Raw genomic sequence first — 19128 nt, 5'->3', positions numbered from 1 at the left:
TTATGGGCACCCTCGACATAGCTCTATCCTTCTTATTTTTTTTTTTTTTTTTTTTTTTCTTCTCTTAGAAACGTAGAAAATTATATGTTTGCTTGCTGAAGCCTACTTACTTGACAACATAATAAAGCTATAATTTCCCCTGTCACCTGTCGGTCCTCCCTGACACCCAATCTCTTAGTTCAGCTATTCCCTTGAATTGACATTATAGACCATAACCTCAGTGATCTGTTGAAAAAGTAGGAGATGACTTAAAAACAATGTCCCAAACATCTTACAAATGTGTGTGCTGATCACATGTGGGCAGGATTTCACCCTGTGCTGTAGGACAGACGTGCATATTGCTGTCATTCTAAAAGATTTTTTTTTAGCAGACTCCAGAGAAAAAACAGAATGACCAGAGGAATCGCAAGAGAAAAGCAGAACCGTATGAAACGAGTCAAGGTATGCTGGTGGGCTTGGTTTCTCATGTTTTGTTTTTCAGTTGCTCGATAAGGGGTCTCTCCTTCATTTGAAGCTCTCAAATAACTTGCACGAGGTACATGAAATAGATTAGATTAAATTACATTCAACGGTCAAGCATACCCAAAAAAAGTGACTGCAGCAAGTGACCTTATTAGAAGCCTTTTTGAACCACACTTTTTTTTTTTTTTTTCTTCTTTTGCACATGCATGCCATCCATTGTCAAAGTATACAATAAAACAGTCGTGTAACACTGGAAGCATTATATAAAGGATTCGATCTTTGAATTTGTTATGCCGGGGCTCTACAAACCACAGGCGCCAGGTGGCATTGGTGACTAGAAATAGCGGCCTGGGTCAGGTGTCTTGTCCCCACGTGGCCCCCACCCGCTGGTGCGCAGATTAAGATGCCACACCGGTCAGTAATTGAGGTAGCAGCTTTGCGGCCTACATCGGGGGGTGGGGGGGACTCGTGCCCTCTTGTGGCTGTGGGGCTCCCCATCTCCTTCCTTCACACCAACTCTGCCCACTCCGCAATCTTCCCAGGGCCCAGCTCCGCCTCCCCATCTCCTTCCATCTCACCCACTCCGCCATCTTCCCGGAGACCAACTCCGCCTCCCCCCATCTCCTTCCATCATACCAACTATGCCCACCTCAAGCTGCACTGACATCATAAGCATGAGACAGAACTAAAATCCATGTGTTGAGAAGTGACAGAAAGGAAACCAGGTATGTGATATCTGTATAGACCCTCCATATATATATATATATATATATATATATATATATATATATATATATATATATATATATATATATATATATATATATATATATACCTACCTTCCCTAATGAGCCGCTGCCCATCAAGCCTAGTACACATGGGTTGCATGCCGGGCAACATCGGTTGGTTTAAAAACTGGCTGTCATTCGGCCCATGTGTATGGCAGCTGGTCCAACAGAAGCCAGCCATTGGGCATGCTGGAAAAAAAAACCTGGCTCCTAACTTTTCTAGCTGGCTCCTAGATTTCAAGCAAATTTGTCAAGCCCTGTGTTATGCATACAAGCAGAATATAAAACCAAGAAAATTCTGTGCAAGTATCCAGAACCGTTGAATTGTGGAAAAGATGTCTGTAAAAATGGGAGAATTCATCACCACATTTAATAAAGTCTCTTTTAATAAGTGTAAACCTGATATAGTGCAAGTTTGTGAAAAAGATGGGGTAGACTTGCACTCAAAATACAGCAGTTCTTTACCCTGTATAAAAGTGGACCGCCCATTGTTTAAAAATTTACCGGGGTTATGGTAACTATCTGCTGGCTGAGCAGTATAGTAAATGCCCATGTTGGCACATATTTATGTAATGCTATGCGATACAAGGGTTATTTTGACTCTCCCATTGATATCTGATTTACTGGATTATTTACTATGTGCTGTTGGGAATCTAGGGCATGGATTCTTGCTCCGTATGACAGTAATATAGTGAGTGTGCCCAAGTTCATTTACTTTTGTGCTCTTCTCTTTTTGTTTTAGTTTGGTACATTCTATGCTTTTGTCTTTATGAAAAATAAAAAAAAATATACCAAAAAAAAAAACATGCTGTATTCATGTTTTTGTGCACACTAGCGCTGCACAATTATTCGTTAAAAAAAAAAATCTCAATTCAACCCCTTTACGATCTTAATCCAGCATTTCTACAATTCATGTAACAAGTGCAGAGCTGTTCTCTGCTCACAGCTGTCAAAATTTTTTAAATTTTTATTCTCACAAATAGAGCTTTCTTTTGGTGTTATTTGATCGCGATTTTTTTCTTTTTTTTTTCTTTTTCCTAAACTAAAAAAGGGTTGACATTTTTGAAAAAAAAATATTTTTCTTCCTTTTTGTTATAAAATGTGTTTTTTCTCCTTCACTGGTGGGCACTGATGTGTCGGAACTGGGCACTGATGGGCATTAATGCTGGGCACTGATTGGCAATGTGGGCGCTGGCAGACTTTATTATTGGGGCACTGATTGGTACATCTGATGAGGCTGTGCTGATTATCAGCACAGACCTAAATCCCACCCACCTGACAGGAAGAACTGCCGATCGACTCTCCCTGTCAGCGCAAACCGAGGAATGCCGTCTACCGGCACTTCATGATTCTCACGATGATCAGCTGTGATTGGTCTGTCAGAGGCTTCTTATCACGATCGAAGATGCGGTGTGGCAGACTGACATGCCACACTCATGATCGCTGTGCCCCCGAGGGCAAGCACCAGCATGTTATCCTGCTGGATGTCATGGGGCCCAGTCAGGATAACGGAACCACTTCCTGGCCATCATTCTGTTATAGGCTGGGCGGGAAGTGGTTAAAGACTAAGCCTTTTACTAACACTTTTTTTGCTTTCAAGTTAAAATCAGTATTTTTTGCTAGAAAATTACGTAAAACCCCCAAATATAAATATATTTATATTTGCAGAGACCCTAGAGAATACAATGTGGGTTGCTGCAATATTTTGTCGCACTGCTTGCGCAGTGGTCTTTCAAAAGCAATGGGCTGCATTACAGTAACGCCTGTATGCCTATAAATGTTGCGTTTTTAGGCATCAGTGTGCATGGAGTTTGTCAGGAAGAGTACAGTTTCTAGCGCTAGGTGCATGTTTGCTGTAGAAGACAGCTAGGTTGGGAGTTGGAGGTGGCAATTTGCCCTCTGCCCATTACACTGATGGGGCTAGAACTAGTAGGATCAAAGGAAGTCATGTCACCAGCACACCAAGATCTCTAAAAATGGGTCCAGAACTTTAATCGGCCATCACATAATTACAGCAGAAAGCAACGTTTCGGAGCCACGCAAGATCCCTTTCATCAGGCATGAGATTTTGGTGTGCTGGTGACAGTACGTACTTTGACTATACACTGTTCCAGCCGTTGTTCACTTCAGCACCCATTTATGAATACAGCATTAAAGTTTGCAGAATGTGTGCGTTGGGAATATTGTATTGAAAGAACTAGTAAGATGTCTGAGCCTGTTGGCCCTGACTGGAAGTACTTTCTAATTCAGACATTGCAGATTCTGAAGTAAGCGACGCATGCTAAAAATTAATAACTACTGGCTCCAGACCTACAATCACAACTTCCAGAAGAGGAAAGTCTTCCAGCTTCCTTTGTGATTCTGAGACTTCATGTCATAGCATGCTAAGTGCTGTATGTACAGCCACATTTCACCAAGCCCACCAACGATTGAGGAAAGATTTACTAAAACTGGTGGTGTGCATAGTAGCCAATCACCTTCTGTGTGCACCAGTTTTAGGAAACCAACCACCCGCTCCGCCTCTCCCCTCCCTCCGATGTTACAGGTTGCATGGTGCTTGTCTTTAAAGGCACAGAAAAGCTTCTGTTATTAAAGGGATAGTTGGTTCTGTTCACTCCACAGGCACCATCCCTTGCGTTATATTCACCTAACTGTATAACCTTGCTACATAGATCTACTGTTGGAAAATGTTTGTGACGTTTTGGCCACATGTCTGAACTGGATTTCCTACCGTCTGTTACCTTCTACCCCGCATTGTGTTGTAGTGAGAGGACTTCCTGCATTTGCCTCTTTAAACTGGAAAAGGGGCTGTCTGTGATTTTCTTACACAGTAGATGTCTGATGTTTCAGAAGTGCAATTCTGGGCTACTGCAGTGAATCACTGTGGCGGTAGATATGACTGTGTTGTGACATTTCATTCTTGCCTCCGTGTCTGCCGGAGTGCAGAGTGGGGGTCCAGTTTGGAAGGTTGAATACTTTGGACTGCTTTCGTACTTTCTGCATTTTTCATGTGCTGTGTTTCGACCATATTTTATACACATTTTTCCCATAGCAGGGCCCTCTGTTCCATCTTGTATTGTAAGTGTACTGTCTGCTCTCATGTTGTAAAGCACTGCGCAAACCGTTGGCACTATATATATCTTGTATAATACCTAATGTAAGGTGTATTTTGCTGTAAAATCTGCACCAAAACTTAGACGTGTTGGGTAGCCTTTATGTCTTAATATATATATTAATATAGAACCGCTTATTCATTCACCTTTTCATATGTGCTGTATCTTAATAAAGCCCCAATTTTTGTCTTTGTTTTAGGGAAAAACACTCCTAGAGGACATAAAATTAGTGATTATTTTGAGGTAAGTGTTTTATAAAATGAACTTTATATGAAACCTGAAATATCTCAGCTTGTCTGGAGTTTGGAAGCCATGTAAGGAAGATTTACTTTATACATCAGGGGTGCTCAACCCATGACCTATGGGCTGCATGTGGCCCACGGAGCCCTCTGATTTGGCCTGTAACCACAAACCAGGGAGCTCATGCTCTGGGATGGTGGGTCAGCAAGCACAGATAGCAATCAATGGATTGCCGATCCATACCCTGAAGCATCAGAGTGCATGGTGGGGGGAGCGGGAGACACATAAGCCAATGCCTTCTCTGTAGTTCAGGCTCCTGTCCCAGGTGGAGTGATGCCAACTGCACTTCGCCTGTGGCATTTCTAGCAACTTGGGGAGCAGAAGCTGGAAGAGATAAAGGTCAGTGTATTGAATATCGCTTACTCTGCACTTTCGCAATAGGCATATTAGAAAGTATAAAAAAAAATTATTAGGCTGTTTTCACACTCATCCACAGGCTTTCCTACAGGTTATCTGTAATGAGTCTATTAAATCCTCCTGGGTTTGGTGTGATTTCAGAAAATGCACCACACCCGCAAGAGAAGACTATGGCTCAGTGTAGCTAACCTGCAGGAAATCTGGTGCACTGCGCTGCACCCATGGTGCGGGTCAACTGCAGCACATCCTTGTGGAAGCAGCCATATAGGGGGCTCAGGACAGTAAGGGCTTATTTACATTTGCAATCTGGGGGGGCGGTTAACCCCTATAGTTCATTGTGGCCTGCGACCAGTTACCAATTCACTTAAGTGGCCCTCGCTCTTCGAAAGATTGAGCACCCCTGATATATGGTTTAAAATATATAAGCCAGATACTTTTTTCTGAAAGGTAACATGGTAATGTATATTTCATATTTTAATGCAGTTTGCTGGGGGAAGTGGCCCGGGGACAAGTCCTGGCAGAAGCGTTCCACCGGTTGCCAGATCCTCACCGCAACATTCCTTATCAAACCCTTTACCCCTAACGGTAAATCTTTCTTTATTGATCCACCCACAGATCTTTTCTGACCTAATTTTTTTTTTTTCTTGTGACATTCTCATTGACTCATTATGAAACTATTTTATTTTTCTCATGTTTTAATACACTGGATGTTTTATTGGAAACCACAAAGATGGCTAAAAAACTGTTGTAATTTTGCTTGGGTTTACTAGCTAAAAATTGTTGTTTTTAAGATGATTCAGCTTATTCGGTAAAGCATTGTGACACCCATAGCAGCCAACCAGTCTCAAAAGTGTATACACTGTGTTTTATAGAGGTTAAGGCAATGCTGTAAAGCAAGCCATAGCTGTTCAATTTTCTTTCTTTCCACCTAGGAGGGAAGCAAAGAAAGTTGCTTGATTTTCTCTCCCCCCCCCCCCCCCCCAACAAAACAATGATTACTGCTAATGTTTGTAACCGCTGGCAGTAATTGTATGTAAAAAATCCAACAGGTTGGTTGTACCCAAGGTGATCAACTTGGGTACAATCAGCCTGCTCATAAATGAATCAAATCTCGGCCGGTCCCTGCTGAACCAGCCAAATTTCAACCCATGTATGGCCGGTTTTAGTGTAGTCTTGACAGCACCAGTTTAGCATGTACGGGATTGTGGGGGTGTTATGGGGTGCAAGCAATGGATGAACAGTCTACAGCTGGTTAACATTTTTCTCCAGTTTTTAAAACTAGACAGTATAAATTATTGATAATTGAAACACCCAAAGTGTGAAACATCTGTGCATTATGGTTCCTTGAAATAAAAAAAAAAGTGCAAGGGGCCTAAAGGTTAAAGGAACCTGCTTATAGATGGCCTGTACAGTCTGAGGGAAATTTCTCACCATGGGCCTCTGCTGGGAAAGCTTGGCATGTTTGGCAGCCAACTCTGGGGCCATTTTAGGTGTAGGAATTCTGTCAAAACAAGCATGAGGCTGAATACTGGGCAGTTTTCAGAACATCTGCTTAGTTTTAGTAGTTTTCCTTGCAGGTGGTGGTTATTTTCATTCAGTGATATTTTATCAATTGAACATTTGGTTCAGTTTATCTTGTATACTTGGCACACCTCTATGCAGCACGTGGGGGAGAACAGTCTGTAGTCTTCACATTCATGGTTTTCAGAGTGACTGGTGTGGTGTTTTCCTTTTTTCTTTGCTGCTTTTTTTTTTTTCTCTAAATGTATTTTACCATCTCGCACACATGCCTGTACATTGGATTATCTTAATTCTGCTTTTAACATAGATGTTCCCTTTTTATTTGCAGAGTCAGCAGAGCAGCCCTCCTTCCTCCACACCATTGAACCTGGATCATTCCTCTATCCCCATCAAACTCCCTCAGATTTCCGTCCAGCACAGACAAATACAGGTTAGAACCGTTTGTTTCTGCTTTAAATAAAGCATCCTGGCGTTAGTCTATACATCTGCCAGTCGTTTCCCATCATCTAAGTTGTCTCCTAAAATAGTACAAAGATGTCTGTCAGATTGTTCTATAGTATATTTGATAGCAACCTCTATCTTCATGAATAATACAGCCGTTCATAAAACTGAAAGGATACAATTTTAGTTGATTACGTAAAAGTTTGTAGCTTCAGGAGATGGCTTTGCAGGAAACGCAAGGCGGCTCGGCTGTGCGAATCGCTATACTGGTAAGCCGGTTTGTGCACTGGCTTGCGGGAGCTCGCTTGTGAGTCCGGCCACCCACGATCGCAGGAACAAGGCAGAACGAGGAGAAACTGCGCTCTCTCGCTGCTCCCAGTGAGCCCATCCCCCTGACAGTTAGAAAGTGCCACCCTAGGGAACACTTAACCCTTTGATTGCCAGTGCCATTCATACAGTGATCAGTGCAATTTTTTTTTTTTTTTTTTTTTTTTTTTAGCACTGATCCTGTATTGGTGTCACTCAGGGTCAGATTTGTCCGCCGCAATGTCGCAGTTCTGCTAAAAACAGAGCACAGCCATTACTAGTAAAAACAATTAAATAAGTAAAGTCCCTAAATCTTTCCCCTATTTTGTAGATACTGTAACTTTTGCGCAAAAGTTAATCAATATACTCTTATTGCGTTTTTTTTTAAACCAAAAATATGTAGCAAAATATTCGTCTAAACTGAAATTAAAAATGTGTGTGTGTGTATATGTATATATATGTGTGTATATATATATATATATATATATATATATATATATATATATATATATATACATTTTTATATATATTACAGCAAAAAGTAAATATAGAAAAAAAACTATGTATAAAAATAAAACATTTTTTTTTTTTTTTTTATTCTTGAAATTGTCGCTATTTTTTTGTTTTTAGTGAAAAAAATAAAAATTGCAGAGGTGACCAAATACCACCAAAGAAGTGTGGGGGGAAAAAAGGACATCAATTTTTGTTTGGGGACAGCATCGCACACCTGCACAATTGCCAGTTAAAATAACGCAGTTCTGTATCGCAAAAATGGCCGGGTCAGGAAGTGGGTAAATTCTTCCAGGGCTGAAGTGGTTCATTTTTTTATTTTAAGTTTTAGAAACAAAGGGTTTAAAAAGCATTTGCAAGGTAACAAGTTTCACTTTACCTGCATATGCTTTCTCTGGCTTTTTCCTCTGAGAAATCATGCAGTTGGTTTCATCCAGTAGTTGGGCTTTGCTGAGCTGGTGACTGTACAAAAATTGGCACCAGCTTTGTTTCTGGTGTCAATGCTGCTTAGGTTTTCTGGAGGTGGACCCTCTCCAGTCACATCACTGCTGTTCTGGAATGCCTGGAGATGTAGCCCTACTATGGCTTGTGGCATATAAGCTCATGCAGATTCCTTGTCCTGTTGCTGGCTAATAATGTCACTGCTGTTTTGGAATGCTGGCAGATAGAACTTGCACTTTTTTGTAACTGTAAGTCTGAACTGATTCTCCGCCTCCTGGTGACCACCATTTAAAGAAAAGTTGTGGGAAAAATTAACTAGTTGCAGACTTTGGGTGTGCTACACATGCTCAAAAAAGTAATCGTTTGTACACAGGACATGTGTAGCGTGTTCAGTCTGTCTCCCTGTTGACCAGGACACCCCCTCCTAGTAAACAGTCTAACAATGTTTATAAATAACACTTGTTCAGACACTACAGAAAGATACAAAGTAACATATTTTTTACTTTTGTATCATTCTGTTCAGATGCCGATTAAAATATTAAAGTCCTCTCTCTTTTGCTATAAAAATAACAAGCATGTCATACTTACCTGCACTGTGCAGTGGTTTTTCACAGAGCAGCCCAGATCCTCCTCTTCTCGGGTCCCCTGCCGACGCTTCTCGTCCCTCCCTCCCTTTGAGTGCTCCCACAGCAAATAGCTTGCTATGGGAGCACCTGAGCCAAGTGCATCTATGTATCCATTCGGACACGGAGCTGTGGTTTGGCCCTGCCTCCCCTCTGTCCTCATTGGCTAACTGACATTGACAGCAGCCGGAGCCAGTGGCGCCGCGGCTGTGTCTCAGCCAATGAGGGAGAGTCTCGGTTGGCTGAAGCACTCGTGGACATCGCTGGATTGAGAGGGGGCTCGGCTAAGTATTGGGGGGTGCTGGGGTGGCTGCTACACACAGAGGACTTTTTATCTTAATGCATTAAAATAAAAAAAATTCTGCCTTTACAATCACTTTATCTTCAGTCTGCAGATGTCCGTTAAAGCAAGACAAGTAATAAAAAAAAGAAAAATGTTTTTAAATAAAATATTTCTGTTTAAACTTTTTATTACCCCTTAGTTTACTCTCATCAGCCCTAATTACCGTATATACTCGAGTATAGGCCGACCCGAGTATAAGCCGAGGCCCCCAATTTACCCCCAAAAAACTGGGAAACCTATTGACTCGTGTATAAGCCGAGGGTGAGATATGCCTGTCCATCCCTGTGTGTGTGTGTGTCCATCCATCCATCCATCCCTGTGTGTGTGTGTGTGTGTGTCCATCCATCCCTGTGTGTGTGTGTGTGTGTCCATCCATCCATCCATCCCTGTGTGTGTGTCCATCCATCCATCCATCCATCCATCCCTGTGTGTGTCCATCCATCCATCCATCCATCCATCCCTGTGTGTGTGTGTCCATCCATCCATCCATCCATCCCTGTGTGTGTGTCCATCCATCCATCCATCCCTGTGTGTGTGTGTGTGTGTGTGTGTGTGGCCTTGTGTGTCCAGCCTCCGTCCGGTCCCGAGCCTCCGTCCGGTCCCGAGCCTCCGTCCGGTCCCGTCCCGTCCCGAGCCTCCGTCCGGTCCCGAGCCGAGCCTCCGTCCGGTCCCGTCCCGTCCTGAGCCGAGCCTCCGTCCGGTCCCGTCCCAGGATCACCGCTCTTCGTCGGCGCCCATTCCCCTGTTCAAATGCCGCGCCTCCCTGTCTGTGATAGGCGGAACACAATTTCCCAGCAGCCTGTGTTCCGCCTATCACGGACATCGTCTCATCCTCGTCCGTAGTACGAGGATGAGACGATGTCCGTGATAGGCGGAACACAGGCTGCTGGGAAATTCAGTGTTCCGCCTATCACAGGCGAAGGCGGAGCCGGAGGCGCGGCTTTTGAATTATAGAATGGCCGCTGTCTGTCTGCTCGACACGCTGATCGAGCAGGCAGACAGCGATGACTCGAGTATAAGCCGAGGGGGGCACTTTCAGCCTCAAAAAAGAGGCTGAAAATCTCGGCTTATACTCGAGTATATACGGTATATCCTTATTCTCTTTACATTCAATTACCATTTTCCTGCTGATTTTTTTTGTTTAATGTTCTCAACGATTTAATATTTTAACTTTTTTTTTTTTTTTTTGTTCATTAATATTTTTACACTTCTTAAAATAGTTCTACATTTTCACATTTTTAAAAAGTGAAAAATTGACAAAAAAACTGCAGTAACATTTTATTTTTAAACTAACACTGCTTAAAAAAAGTGGTTTTAGTTTTGTTATATTTTAGTGTCTAAGGATGGTGGAAAAAAAAAGTAATATTCTCGCTGAACATACAGCTCCATAGCAGAATTGTAAAGATTGCTCTGTTCCATAGGTGGTGAAATAGTGGGAAAGGCAACGTGGATAAAGTACTAAACAGGAGTCGCATGCACCTGACAGCACCAGCTGTCTCAAAAATACACGTAGGAACTAATGTGTGGTTGTGTGTAATCTCCATAGTTAGGAGGTATAGAAGCTGTGTTAAGATCTTGAGGTGACACAAGAGGCCCGCATTCTAACACTAAGCCCTGGTGTGACTTGTGACGGTCTCATGATAAGTGAAAACATTCATTTCAATCGCAATTGTTCAAATCAATGTGACTCAAGCAGTATGATGCCACTCCAATGTGACTGAGTCCCATGGACTCTAATGTTGCATGAAAGTCGCAAGCAAGCCACATTGGAAATCGCACAACAGTGGGGTTGCAGCAGTGTGAAAAAGCAAGGCTAAAGCTATTTGCTGTGCGATACCTGTTGCTCTTGTTTTAGTTGTACTTCTCCTATCAGTTTGCTTTAGCCCACGTTCACATTGGGCCAATTTGGCATGCGATTTCACATAATGGCACTGTCTGAATAGGTGTGACGCTGCACCAATTCCCTAAAGTCGTTTCTACACTACTTTTGGCATCTTGGGGGCGATTTTAATAGACATCTGTGCATGAACCCACACAGATTTATATCAAAACAGAAGTCGCACTGCATTGCCGGTTTGAAATCTTGCGAGTTCAACTGAACTTGCACAATTTCAAACCCGCCCTCAATGTGAACCTGGGCTTAAAGCGGGAGTCCGCTGTTTTTTTTTTTTTTTTTTTTTTTTTAAAAGCCAGCAGCTACAGATACTGCAGCTGCTGACTTTTAAAATAATGACACTTACCCGCCCAGCGCGCCCACGATGGCACCCGAAGCCGATCTCTCGATCGTGTCTCGGGTGCTGCCGCCGCCATCTTGGGTATGGGAATCAGGAAGTGGAGCCTTGCAGCTTCATTTCCCTGTTCCCTACTGCGCATGCGCGAGTCGCGCTGCGCAATAAGGATGGTCCCCGCTGTCTCTGGGATCCGTGTGTTTCCCAGCAGACAGCGGGGGACCTTCGGAAAGGGGCGTAGATTTTTCAGAAAGGGGCATACCTTCTGCAGATATCTATGCCGGAAGTGGGTGCAGATACCTGTACTGTACATGTATCTGCACCCCCCTCCCCCCTGAAAGGTGCCAATTGTGGCGCCGGAGGGGGGGAGGGTTCCAATGAGCGGAAGCTCCACTTTAAAGCACATTTACTATCTGCACCTGGAATGTGAAAGGCTTTCACTTAATGACCTGAAGAAATGATGACAGTAGGTTGAGCTCACGCCCCCAAATACAGCAACTGGGGATCCTCTTGGTGCATGTATAAGTTGATTCCTGGCATTCACTTCAGAAGATGGCAATGGTTAAAGATGATATCCTGCAGTAGTAGCCAACCATCAGTTCCCTTCTATTGGCCTGTTTGCTCTTAAATTTAGAATTTGTATTCTTCTATTGAAGCTTTAAAGCTTAAGGCCCCTTTCACACGGGCTGTCCAATCAGATCTGCCTGTCAGTTTTTCAGATGGGCCTTATCAGACCCTCCAGTCTCTCCTATGGAGTGGCAGATGTCAGCGGTGAAATGTCCACTGACATCCCCTGCTATCCAATCCTATCCGCAAAATCCAGATGGCTGGTGGTCCTATTATCAATCCGTTGATCGGATGAAAACGGACAGGTGGTCAGTTTTTATGCGACCTCCCCATAGTTGAGCTGTCCTGGGTCTGTCTTCGCTCTGCAAAGTGAGTGGAGACGGATCTGTCATCTGCATTGCTCGTCGGCGATCAGCAAGCGGAATCACTGTAACAGAGGTGCCCGTGTGAAAGGGACCTTAAATCTACAGGAGCCGTGTGTTGTCCTTTCTGTGATTCTTCCACATCTGAAGTAATGGAACTCTGCGCAGGAGCTTGCTGTAATAAAGATCAGTCACTGCTGCTCTCTTCTTGTGTAGGGTGACTGGTCTTGTCTCTGCCCCCCTTCTGTAGTTTTCTATAACCCCTTCCCACCGAGCGTACGCAGATGTGCCTACTCGGCTTTTGGGGGGTATATTGGGATGATGCCCGCACCTGCAGGCATCATCCCAGTACCGTTTTTGAGACCCGGCGATCGGCTTTCCAGCCATAACCGATGCGGGTAAAAGCCGCTCTGCTGTTATGCCGGAGGAGCGGGAGGGGATGCCTCCCGCCACTCTTACCGGGGCTCCTGTTCAATCAGGAGCCCCGATCGAACATCTGCTGCTTCTGACGGCTAGGGAGAGACTGTCTTGAAGCCGTAAGCAGCTTCATTCCAGTCTCCTAATCGTAAACACGGAAATGAGGTCATGATGTCACTTCCCGTTTACTCGGCTGCCAATGGTGCCGGTTTTTAGACCCCGATCCCTCCATAAAGAGTACCTGTCACCATCCATTACTGTCACAAGGGATGTTTAAATTTCTTGTGACAGCAATAAGTGATCAAAATTATTATTTTTTTTAACTATTTATTTTAAAATAAGAAAAAATGTTTTTTTTTAACGTGCCCCTGTCGATACGAGCTTGCACAGCAAAGAAAACGCATATGGAAGTCGCTCCCGCATATGTAAACGGTGTTCAAATCACACATGTGGGGGTATTGCCGCGATTGTCAGAGTGAGAGCAATAATTCCAGCATTAGATGTCCTCTGTAACTCTAACCTGGTAACCGTAAAAAAAAATTAAACCGTCGCCTATGGAGATGTTTAGGTACCGTAGTTTGTCGTCATTACACGATTGCTTACAATTATAAAGCGTGACATGTTTGATATCTATTTACACGGAGTGACATCATCTTTTACATTATGCAAAAAAATTGTGCTAATTTTACTGTTTTTTTTATTTTATTTTTTTATTTTTTTTTATTAAAGTGTCCCTTTTCCCAAAAGGTTGTGTTTAAAAAACCACTGCACAAATAGCGTGTGACATATAATATTGCAACAATCGCATTTTATTCTCTATAGTCTCTGCTAAAAAAAATATATATATATATAATGTTTGGGGGTTCCAAGTAATTTTCTAGCAAAAAATATGGATTTTAACTTGTAAACACCAAATGCCAAAAATAGGCTTAGTCTTGAAAGGGATAAGCAGCCTGTAGTAGGTGGAGCCTGCGAGTCCCTCCCACAGCTCTTTCTGCACAAGGCTGTGTACAGCACAGTGATGTCGCTGCTCCATGTACCAGGTGCTCAGTCAGTTTACATTCTCTTAATCTTATTTAGGAATAGGTTTAAATAAGATTGTTTAGCGTTGAACTGTTACATATTCATGAGCATTTGTTTGGTGGGCTGAGTGATGGTTAAGTATAGGCCACCAAATGTCGTTTTGTTTAATTCTTTTTCCTTCTATAATTTTTTTTTTTTTTTGTCTTCAGTCTGACCTCACGATGGATAAAATATCCGCTCTCGAAAATAACAAAAACTCTGACCTAGAGAAAAAGGAGGGGAGGATAGATGACTTATTAAGGGTGAGTTCTAATGATTTGGGTGAAAAGTATCAATCATTGTTCAGGTTACTACAAAACTGCTCTGTCTACCTTCCAATATTAATACTGCACATGTAACTGGACAAAACATGAGAAAAAAAAGTAAAAGCAGGCACAGGTGGAAATAAAAACTTCATAGTGTTTCTAGTCCTTCCCTGCTATAGCCAAAACAATTTCATGCTTTGTCTGGGGATGCACATTAATGACAATTTTTTTTTTTTTTTTTATGATTCTGGAATGATTATTTTCCATTTTTAAAATGCCAGTTTATAAAGCCTTTGACATATCCACTTAGATAAATACCTAATTGGCTATCTGGAGATAAAAAAAAATATGGCAACAACCTTTGGGGTTTTAAGCCCTCCAGTACCCTTCCTTAGATTTTTGAAGGTTACACTATTCTGGGTTTTTCAGGGTTTAGGAAGATTCCAGTTGACTTTTTTGTAGCATTCTGATAATCAAATACGTTCATAGTGGACAAAAACTGCAAAGCCTTGACCCATTCTGTCGCCTTTACTTGGAAATCCTGGTTCACAAATTGGTAAGATATCTTAGGCATAAAGTAGGCATACACACCATTTTTTTTAAACAATCCCAGATATTTTTGTTTTACTTTCTGTATATGTAGTTAAAGTTCTAAAGGCAGAAGTGTTTGTTTTTTTTTTTTCTTGTTTTTTTTTTTTTTCTTGTTTTTTTTTCCATAACATGTTCTATGCATTGAGAGAGGAAAAAACTTCAGTGTGCAGCAGCCCCCCTAATACTTTACCTGAGCCCCATCTCGATCCAGTGATGTTGCGCGATAGCCTTGGCTGTCTGAGACTCTACCTCCTGATTGGTTGAGAGACAGCAGCAGGCACCATTGGCTCTTGCTGCTGTCAATCAAAGTTAGTGAGCCAATTAGGAGCGAGAGGGTGCGGGGCCAAGCTGCGACTCTGAACACAGCAGTGTCAAGAATTTAATATTTTAAAATGTTACTAAACCCAGTAATCTGAAAATGGTTCATCTGAGCCTCACTATGAAATGGCAAAGCCAAATTTACAGTTGAATTTGACCTTTTTTTTGCATTAATCATCTGTATAGGTAAATTGTGACCTCCGACGGCAAATGGATGAGCAGAAGAAAATGTTGGAAAAATACAAAGAACGGTTAAACAGATGTGTGACAATGAGCAAAAAACTGCTTATAGAAAAGGTAACCTTTTCAACTTTTTTATATTTTACTTAATCTCTTTTCATTGATTTGGTTTTAGCAATTTTGCTCAACCTACTTTGCTGCTCATTCATTGAGAATTAAAATAGCCGTGGTCTAGTAGAGAAACCAGCCTCTATTGAACATGTAATATGGATCTGTCTTCTCCTTAGCCCTGCAATGTGCCGCAAATCTTAATCCGACACCTTGTTAGACTGCAGAGGAAAAGGGAAACTTTCTTGTATTTGCATCTTTTGGTGGTTTACATTTGAAAAACACTTGCCCATTTACACAAGAATAGCTTTTAGCAGTGTCTTCAGATAAAATAGCTCATTAATTTTAAGTGTCCATAATACGCTGAGATCAATGGGGCAAGGCCTCTTCTAAACTGTGTGCATCCAGGACTGACTTTGCAGATAACAAAATACTGTAGATAAAATCCCCTTGCAACATATTACTTCATTCCAGGGTTGTGAGTGTCAGTGCCCAGTGTTTTTTTCTTTGTAGTGTATTCTAATATGTATTCTGCCATATATTATCTTGGAGCTGCAAAGAGTAAAACTTTTTTCCCCCCTCTGGTGTTTTGACAGATTAGCGTGCAGGCAGGTCTGGATAATGAGGCATTTAGCTTTTTCTCTGAAATACAATTGAATGTGGAACATCTGCGGTAGTCTTTGGAAGGTGTCGCAGTTCATGTTATTTTTAACACCTTCCCACTAACCGTACGCACATATGCGGCCTGTAACAAATCGAGGACCATCCAGTGTACAGTCCAAAGAACTTCTCAAAAAGACTGTGGCAAACAGTGGTTTCTTCAATGCACACCTCAGACTAGGTGATCGGCTGATTACTGTCAAAACATACACAAGAGGGCACAAACGCCTAGTGCATTACCATCTTGACCATTTGTTAAAAAGACACACTGTTCTACGCCCAAAAAAGGAAGGAATAAAATCAAGCCTTTCAAATACACAGCTCCAGCAGGTGAGATGGGTATCTACTGATGCTACACAATGGAGAAGCTTATGCATTTTGGGGGACAGATTCCCCCCTCCTCAAGACTAACCCAGACCAGACAAGTCAAGACTTGGTTGGGTTAGCTCTGAGGAAGGGAGTCTGTCCTTGTATGTGTGGCATTAGATGTAGATACCCATCTCACCTGCCAGAGCTGTATATTTGAAAAGCTTGATTTTATTCCTTTTTTGTGAATATAAGTCATTCATTCATTCATATAACTGTGTTTTCAATGGTTATGGTGGTAATGCACTAGGCATTTGCGTTCTTTTATGTGTGTATTAGGGTAGGCTTTAACTCAGAGTGGCAGCATGCCTGGCCCAAATGTAAACATTTCTGTGCTCCCAGCAGTTACTGGTGGGTACCGGATAGCTCCCAATGCCTACTTGCAAACAGGATCTTTCCAGTCTTGTAACTGCTTTTTAGTGACAATTGCATGGCTCACTTGATCGAAATGCCTGCCTCTGCCTCCCAGCATTCAGAACCTCTTAAAGGACCATGAGTCAGCAGTGGAAAGGGGTTGGGTAGTGAAAGCCATCCCTTCTTTCAACCATGTAAACAATGATTTAAACATAAAACATAACTTTCACCTAACCCCAGTTATTCAGGTATTTAAGAGACCCCAGGGAAAAGGTTTATTTAGAGGAAATTTGGATGTCCAAAGGTTATGGAAATTCAAATTTCTGCAAAAAATAATTTTTGATGTGTCACGTGAATTTTAAAATGGCACATAGACCTCTTTGGTGAAAGCCTCCCTTTATACCTACAAGTAGTTTGTGGATATTGATGTGATTTGCACAGGGCCTTTAAAGTGGTTGTATAGTCAATTTTTTTACTTTTACCTACAGGAAAGCCTATAATAAGGTACGGTTTAGGAGATATTCCCCTCGGTATGCGCCGCTGACTGCAGCGGCGCATGCGCACAAGGGGATTCTCTGCTGAAAGCCTGGCAGTCGCCGGACCCTGCCGGGATGAAATCAGCGTAATAGCTGATCCCATATGCAGCACCATGGCACAGCTGCATATTAGTGGCTAAGGTGGCAGCATCTTTGGCTGTAAAGGATAGTAGGGTTTAGTTCCTCTTTGCGTAAAGCTTCTTTATACCATATGTTGGCTCTTTGCACAGGGCATTCTGAGTTTCAGAGCTTTCTGCCCATTATTATTGCTGTGCAGGCAGTGCATGCCCTGTGTTCTTACATTTTTAAAGAAATGTATAGATCTGATATATCTTGTGTTTTCTCATTAGTCCAAACAGGAAAAGATGGCATGTCGGGATAAAAGCATGCAGGATCGTTTGCGGCTTGGCCATTTTACTACTGTCCGTCACGGCGCCTCTTTCACTGAGCAGTGGACCGATGGTTATGCCTTTCAGAACCTCATAAAGTAAGGAGGACTGTTTTATATGATTAAAATGTATCAACTATATTGATTTACTGTTTCTAGAGCTATGACTTGAATAGGTTTAAAAATTGTGTTAATGTATTCTCTGAGAGGGAATATAGCTCAAGTCATTTGAAAGTTGTTGCTCTTGGGTGACCTGTAACTCCACTAGAAGGTAGATCATTGATCCTTAGGCTTTATGTGGTCATCCTGAGTATTGGTATACCATTTTTGTGGGGCTCTAAGAATGTTATCCATTATTTTGGGGACTGTGTGTATTTTTCAGCAAAATTCTAAATGACTGATTTCACAAATTTGGTAACCCATTTAAGGCCATAATCAAAGGCAGTACATGTGTCTCTCTGAAGACCTTTTCTGTTTGAGACTTCTTACATCTCCGAGCCTGTTCCTTACAACCTTTCTATAGCAGAGGTGGGCTCCATCTGAATCGGTCACTACAGCCAGCAGGCTCCACCTAGACTCGGCTCCTTCCCAGCTCACCCTCCCTAGCACCCTTAAAAGATATGCCAGTTGGGCTCACCCATAGAAGAAGGGGCTTGCTCAACAGTACCCATAGGTCTTAAGTCACTGAAAAGAAACAAAATTTCAAAATGAAGGCCACCCAGCTAGTGATTGCTCTGCTTTAAGTAGCCAATTTTCTGACCTTACAGACGATTTCTGTGTTTTGCAATAGAGGATCGCCATATTGCCAGTCTGCTGTCCCCCAGGGTCTCCAAACTTTCTGAACAAAGGGCCAGTTTACTGTCCTTCAGACTTCAGTCATTGAGGAATTGTGCCCTGCCATTGGGAGGCATTGTACCCCATTGTTGGTGTCATTGGGATGAACTGGGCTCCATCATTGATGTCCTTGGCTAGAATTGTCCCTCTCTTTGGGAGGAACTGTAACCTTTATTGGTGTAAGTAAAATGGTTCCCCAAGGACCGGATAAAAGAACGCATCTGGTCCCCGGCCTGCAGTTCGAAGACCACTGGCTTAAAGTTTGGGGTTGTTGAGAACCCAGGGTATTCTCATTGTCAGATACCCAGATGGCTTGCTACCAAAGCCAGTCATAGATGTATTGATTCTCAGCCAGTTGAGCAGAGACCAGCCAAGAATCTATCCATCTATGGGCTGGCTACTAAGGTCCATCCATCAATTGACTTCAGTAACACCAGTCTGTCGGATTTCTTTCATGCAATCACTGCCGGCGGCTATAGCTGCCAGCAGTGATTATTGCGCTGTAGGAGGGTTTCCCCCATCAACACTGACTGTTGCACTGACGGCTTGCTGGGTTTCTGAGCTGGCTGCACTTTCCTACTTCACAAGACTAGGTTGGTGTTGCGGCATCTTTCTACCTAAGGTGGTTTCTTCATTCCGCCTGAATCGAGCATTGTGTTGCCATCCTTTTCTCCTTATCCTAAGAA

General features: G+C 42.5%; 1 protein-coding gene across 4 annotated transcripts in view; it reads left to right on the top strand.

Annotated features, from left to right (window-relative positions):
- TLK2 (tousled like kinase 2) overlaps positions 1-19128 on the top strand; it is a 92155-nt gene that overhangs the window by 43746 nt on the left and 29281 nt on the right. Inside the window, exons 4-10 of one of the 4 annotated variants that reach the window (XM_077460140.1) lie at positions 369-441; positions 4563-4606; positions 5504-5605; positions 6870-6971; positions 14012-14104; positions 15203-15313; positions 17571-17707. In XM_077460140.1, the coding sequence (XP_077316266.1) occupies positions 369-441; positions 4563-4606; positions 5504-5605; positions 6870-6971; positions 14012-14104; positions 15203-15313; positions 17571-17707 (662 nt within the window). The remainder of the gene's footprint in view (positions 1-368; positions 442-4562; positions 4607-5503; positions 5606-6869; positions 6972-14011; positions 14105-15202; positions 15314-17570; positions 17708-19128) is intronic. The other 3 variants (XM_077460141.1, XM_077460143.1, XM_077460142.1) reach the window with 3 other exon arrangements.

Source organism: Lithobates pipiens, unplaced genomic scaffold (assembly GCF_037356315.1).
Source record: "Lithobates pipiens isolate NorthernLeopardFrog02 unplaced genomic scaffold, aLitPip1_a1.2 Scaffold_28, whole genome shotgun sequence".
Classification (NCBI taxonomy): Eukaryota; Metazoa; Chordata; class Amphibia; order Anura; family Ranidae; genus Lithobates; species Lithobates pipiens.
Note: the sequence above shows the minus strand (reverse complement) of the source record. Positions and strands in the feature narration are given on the sequence as shown.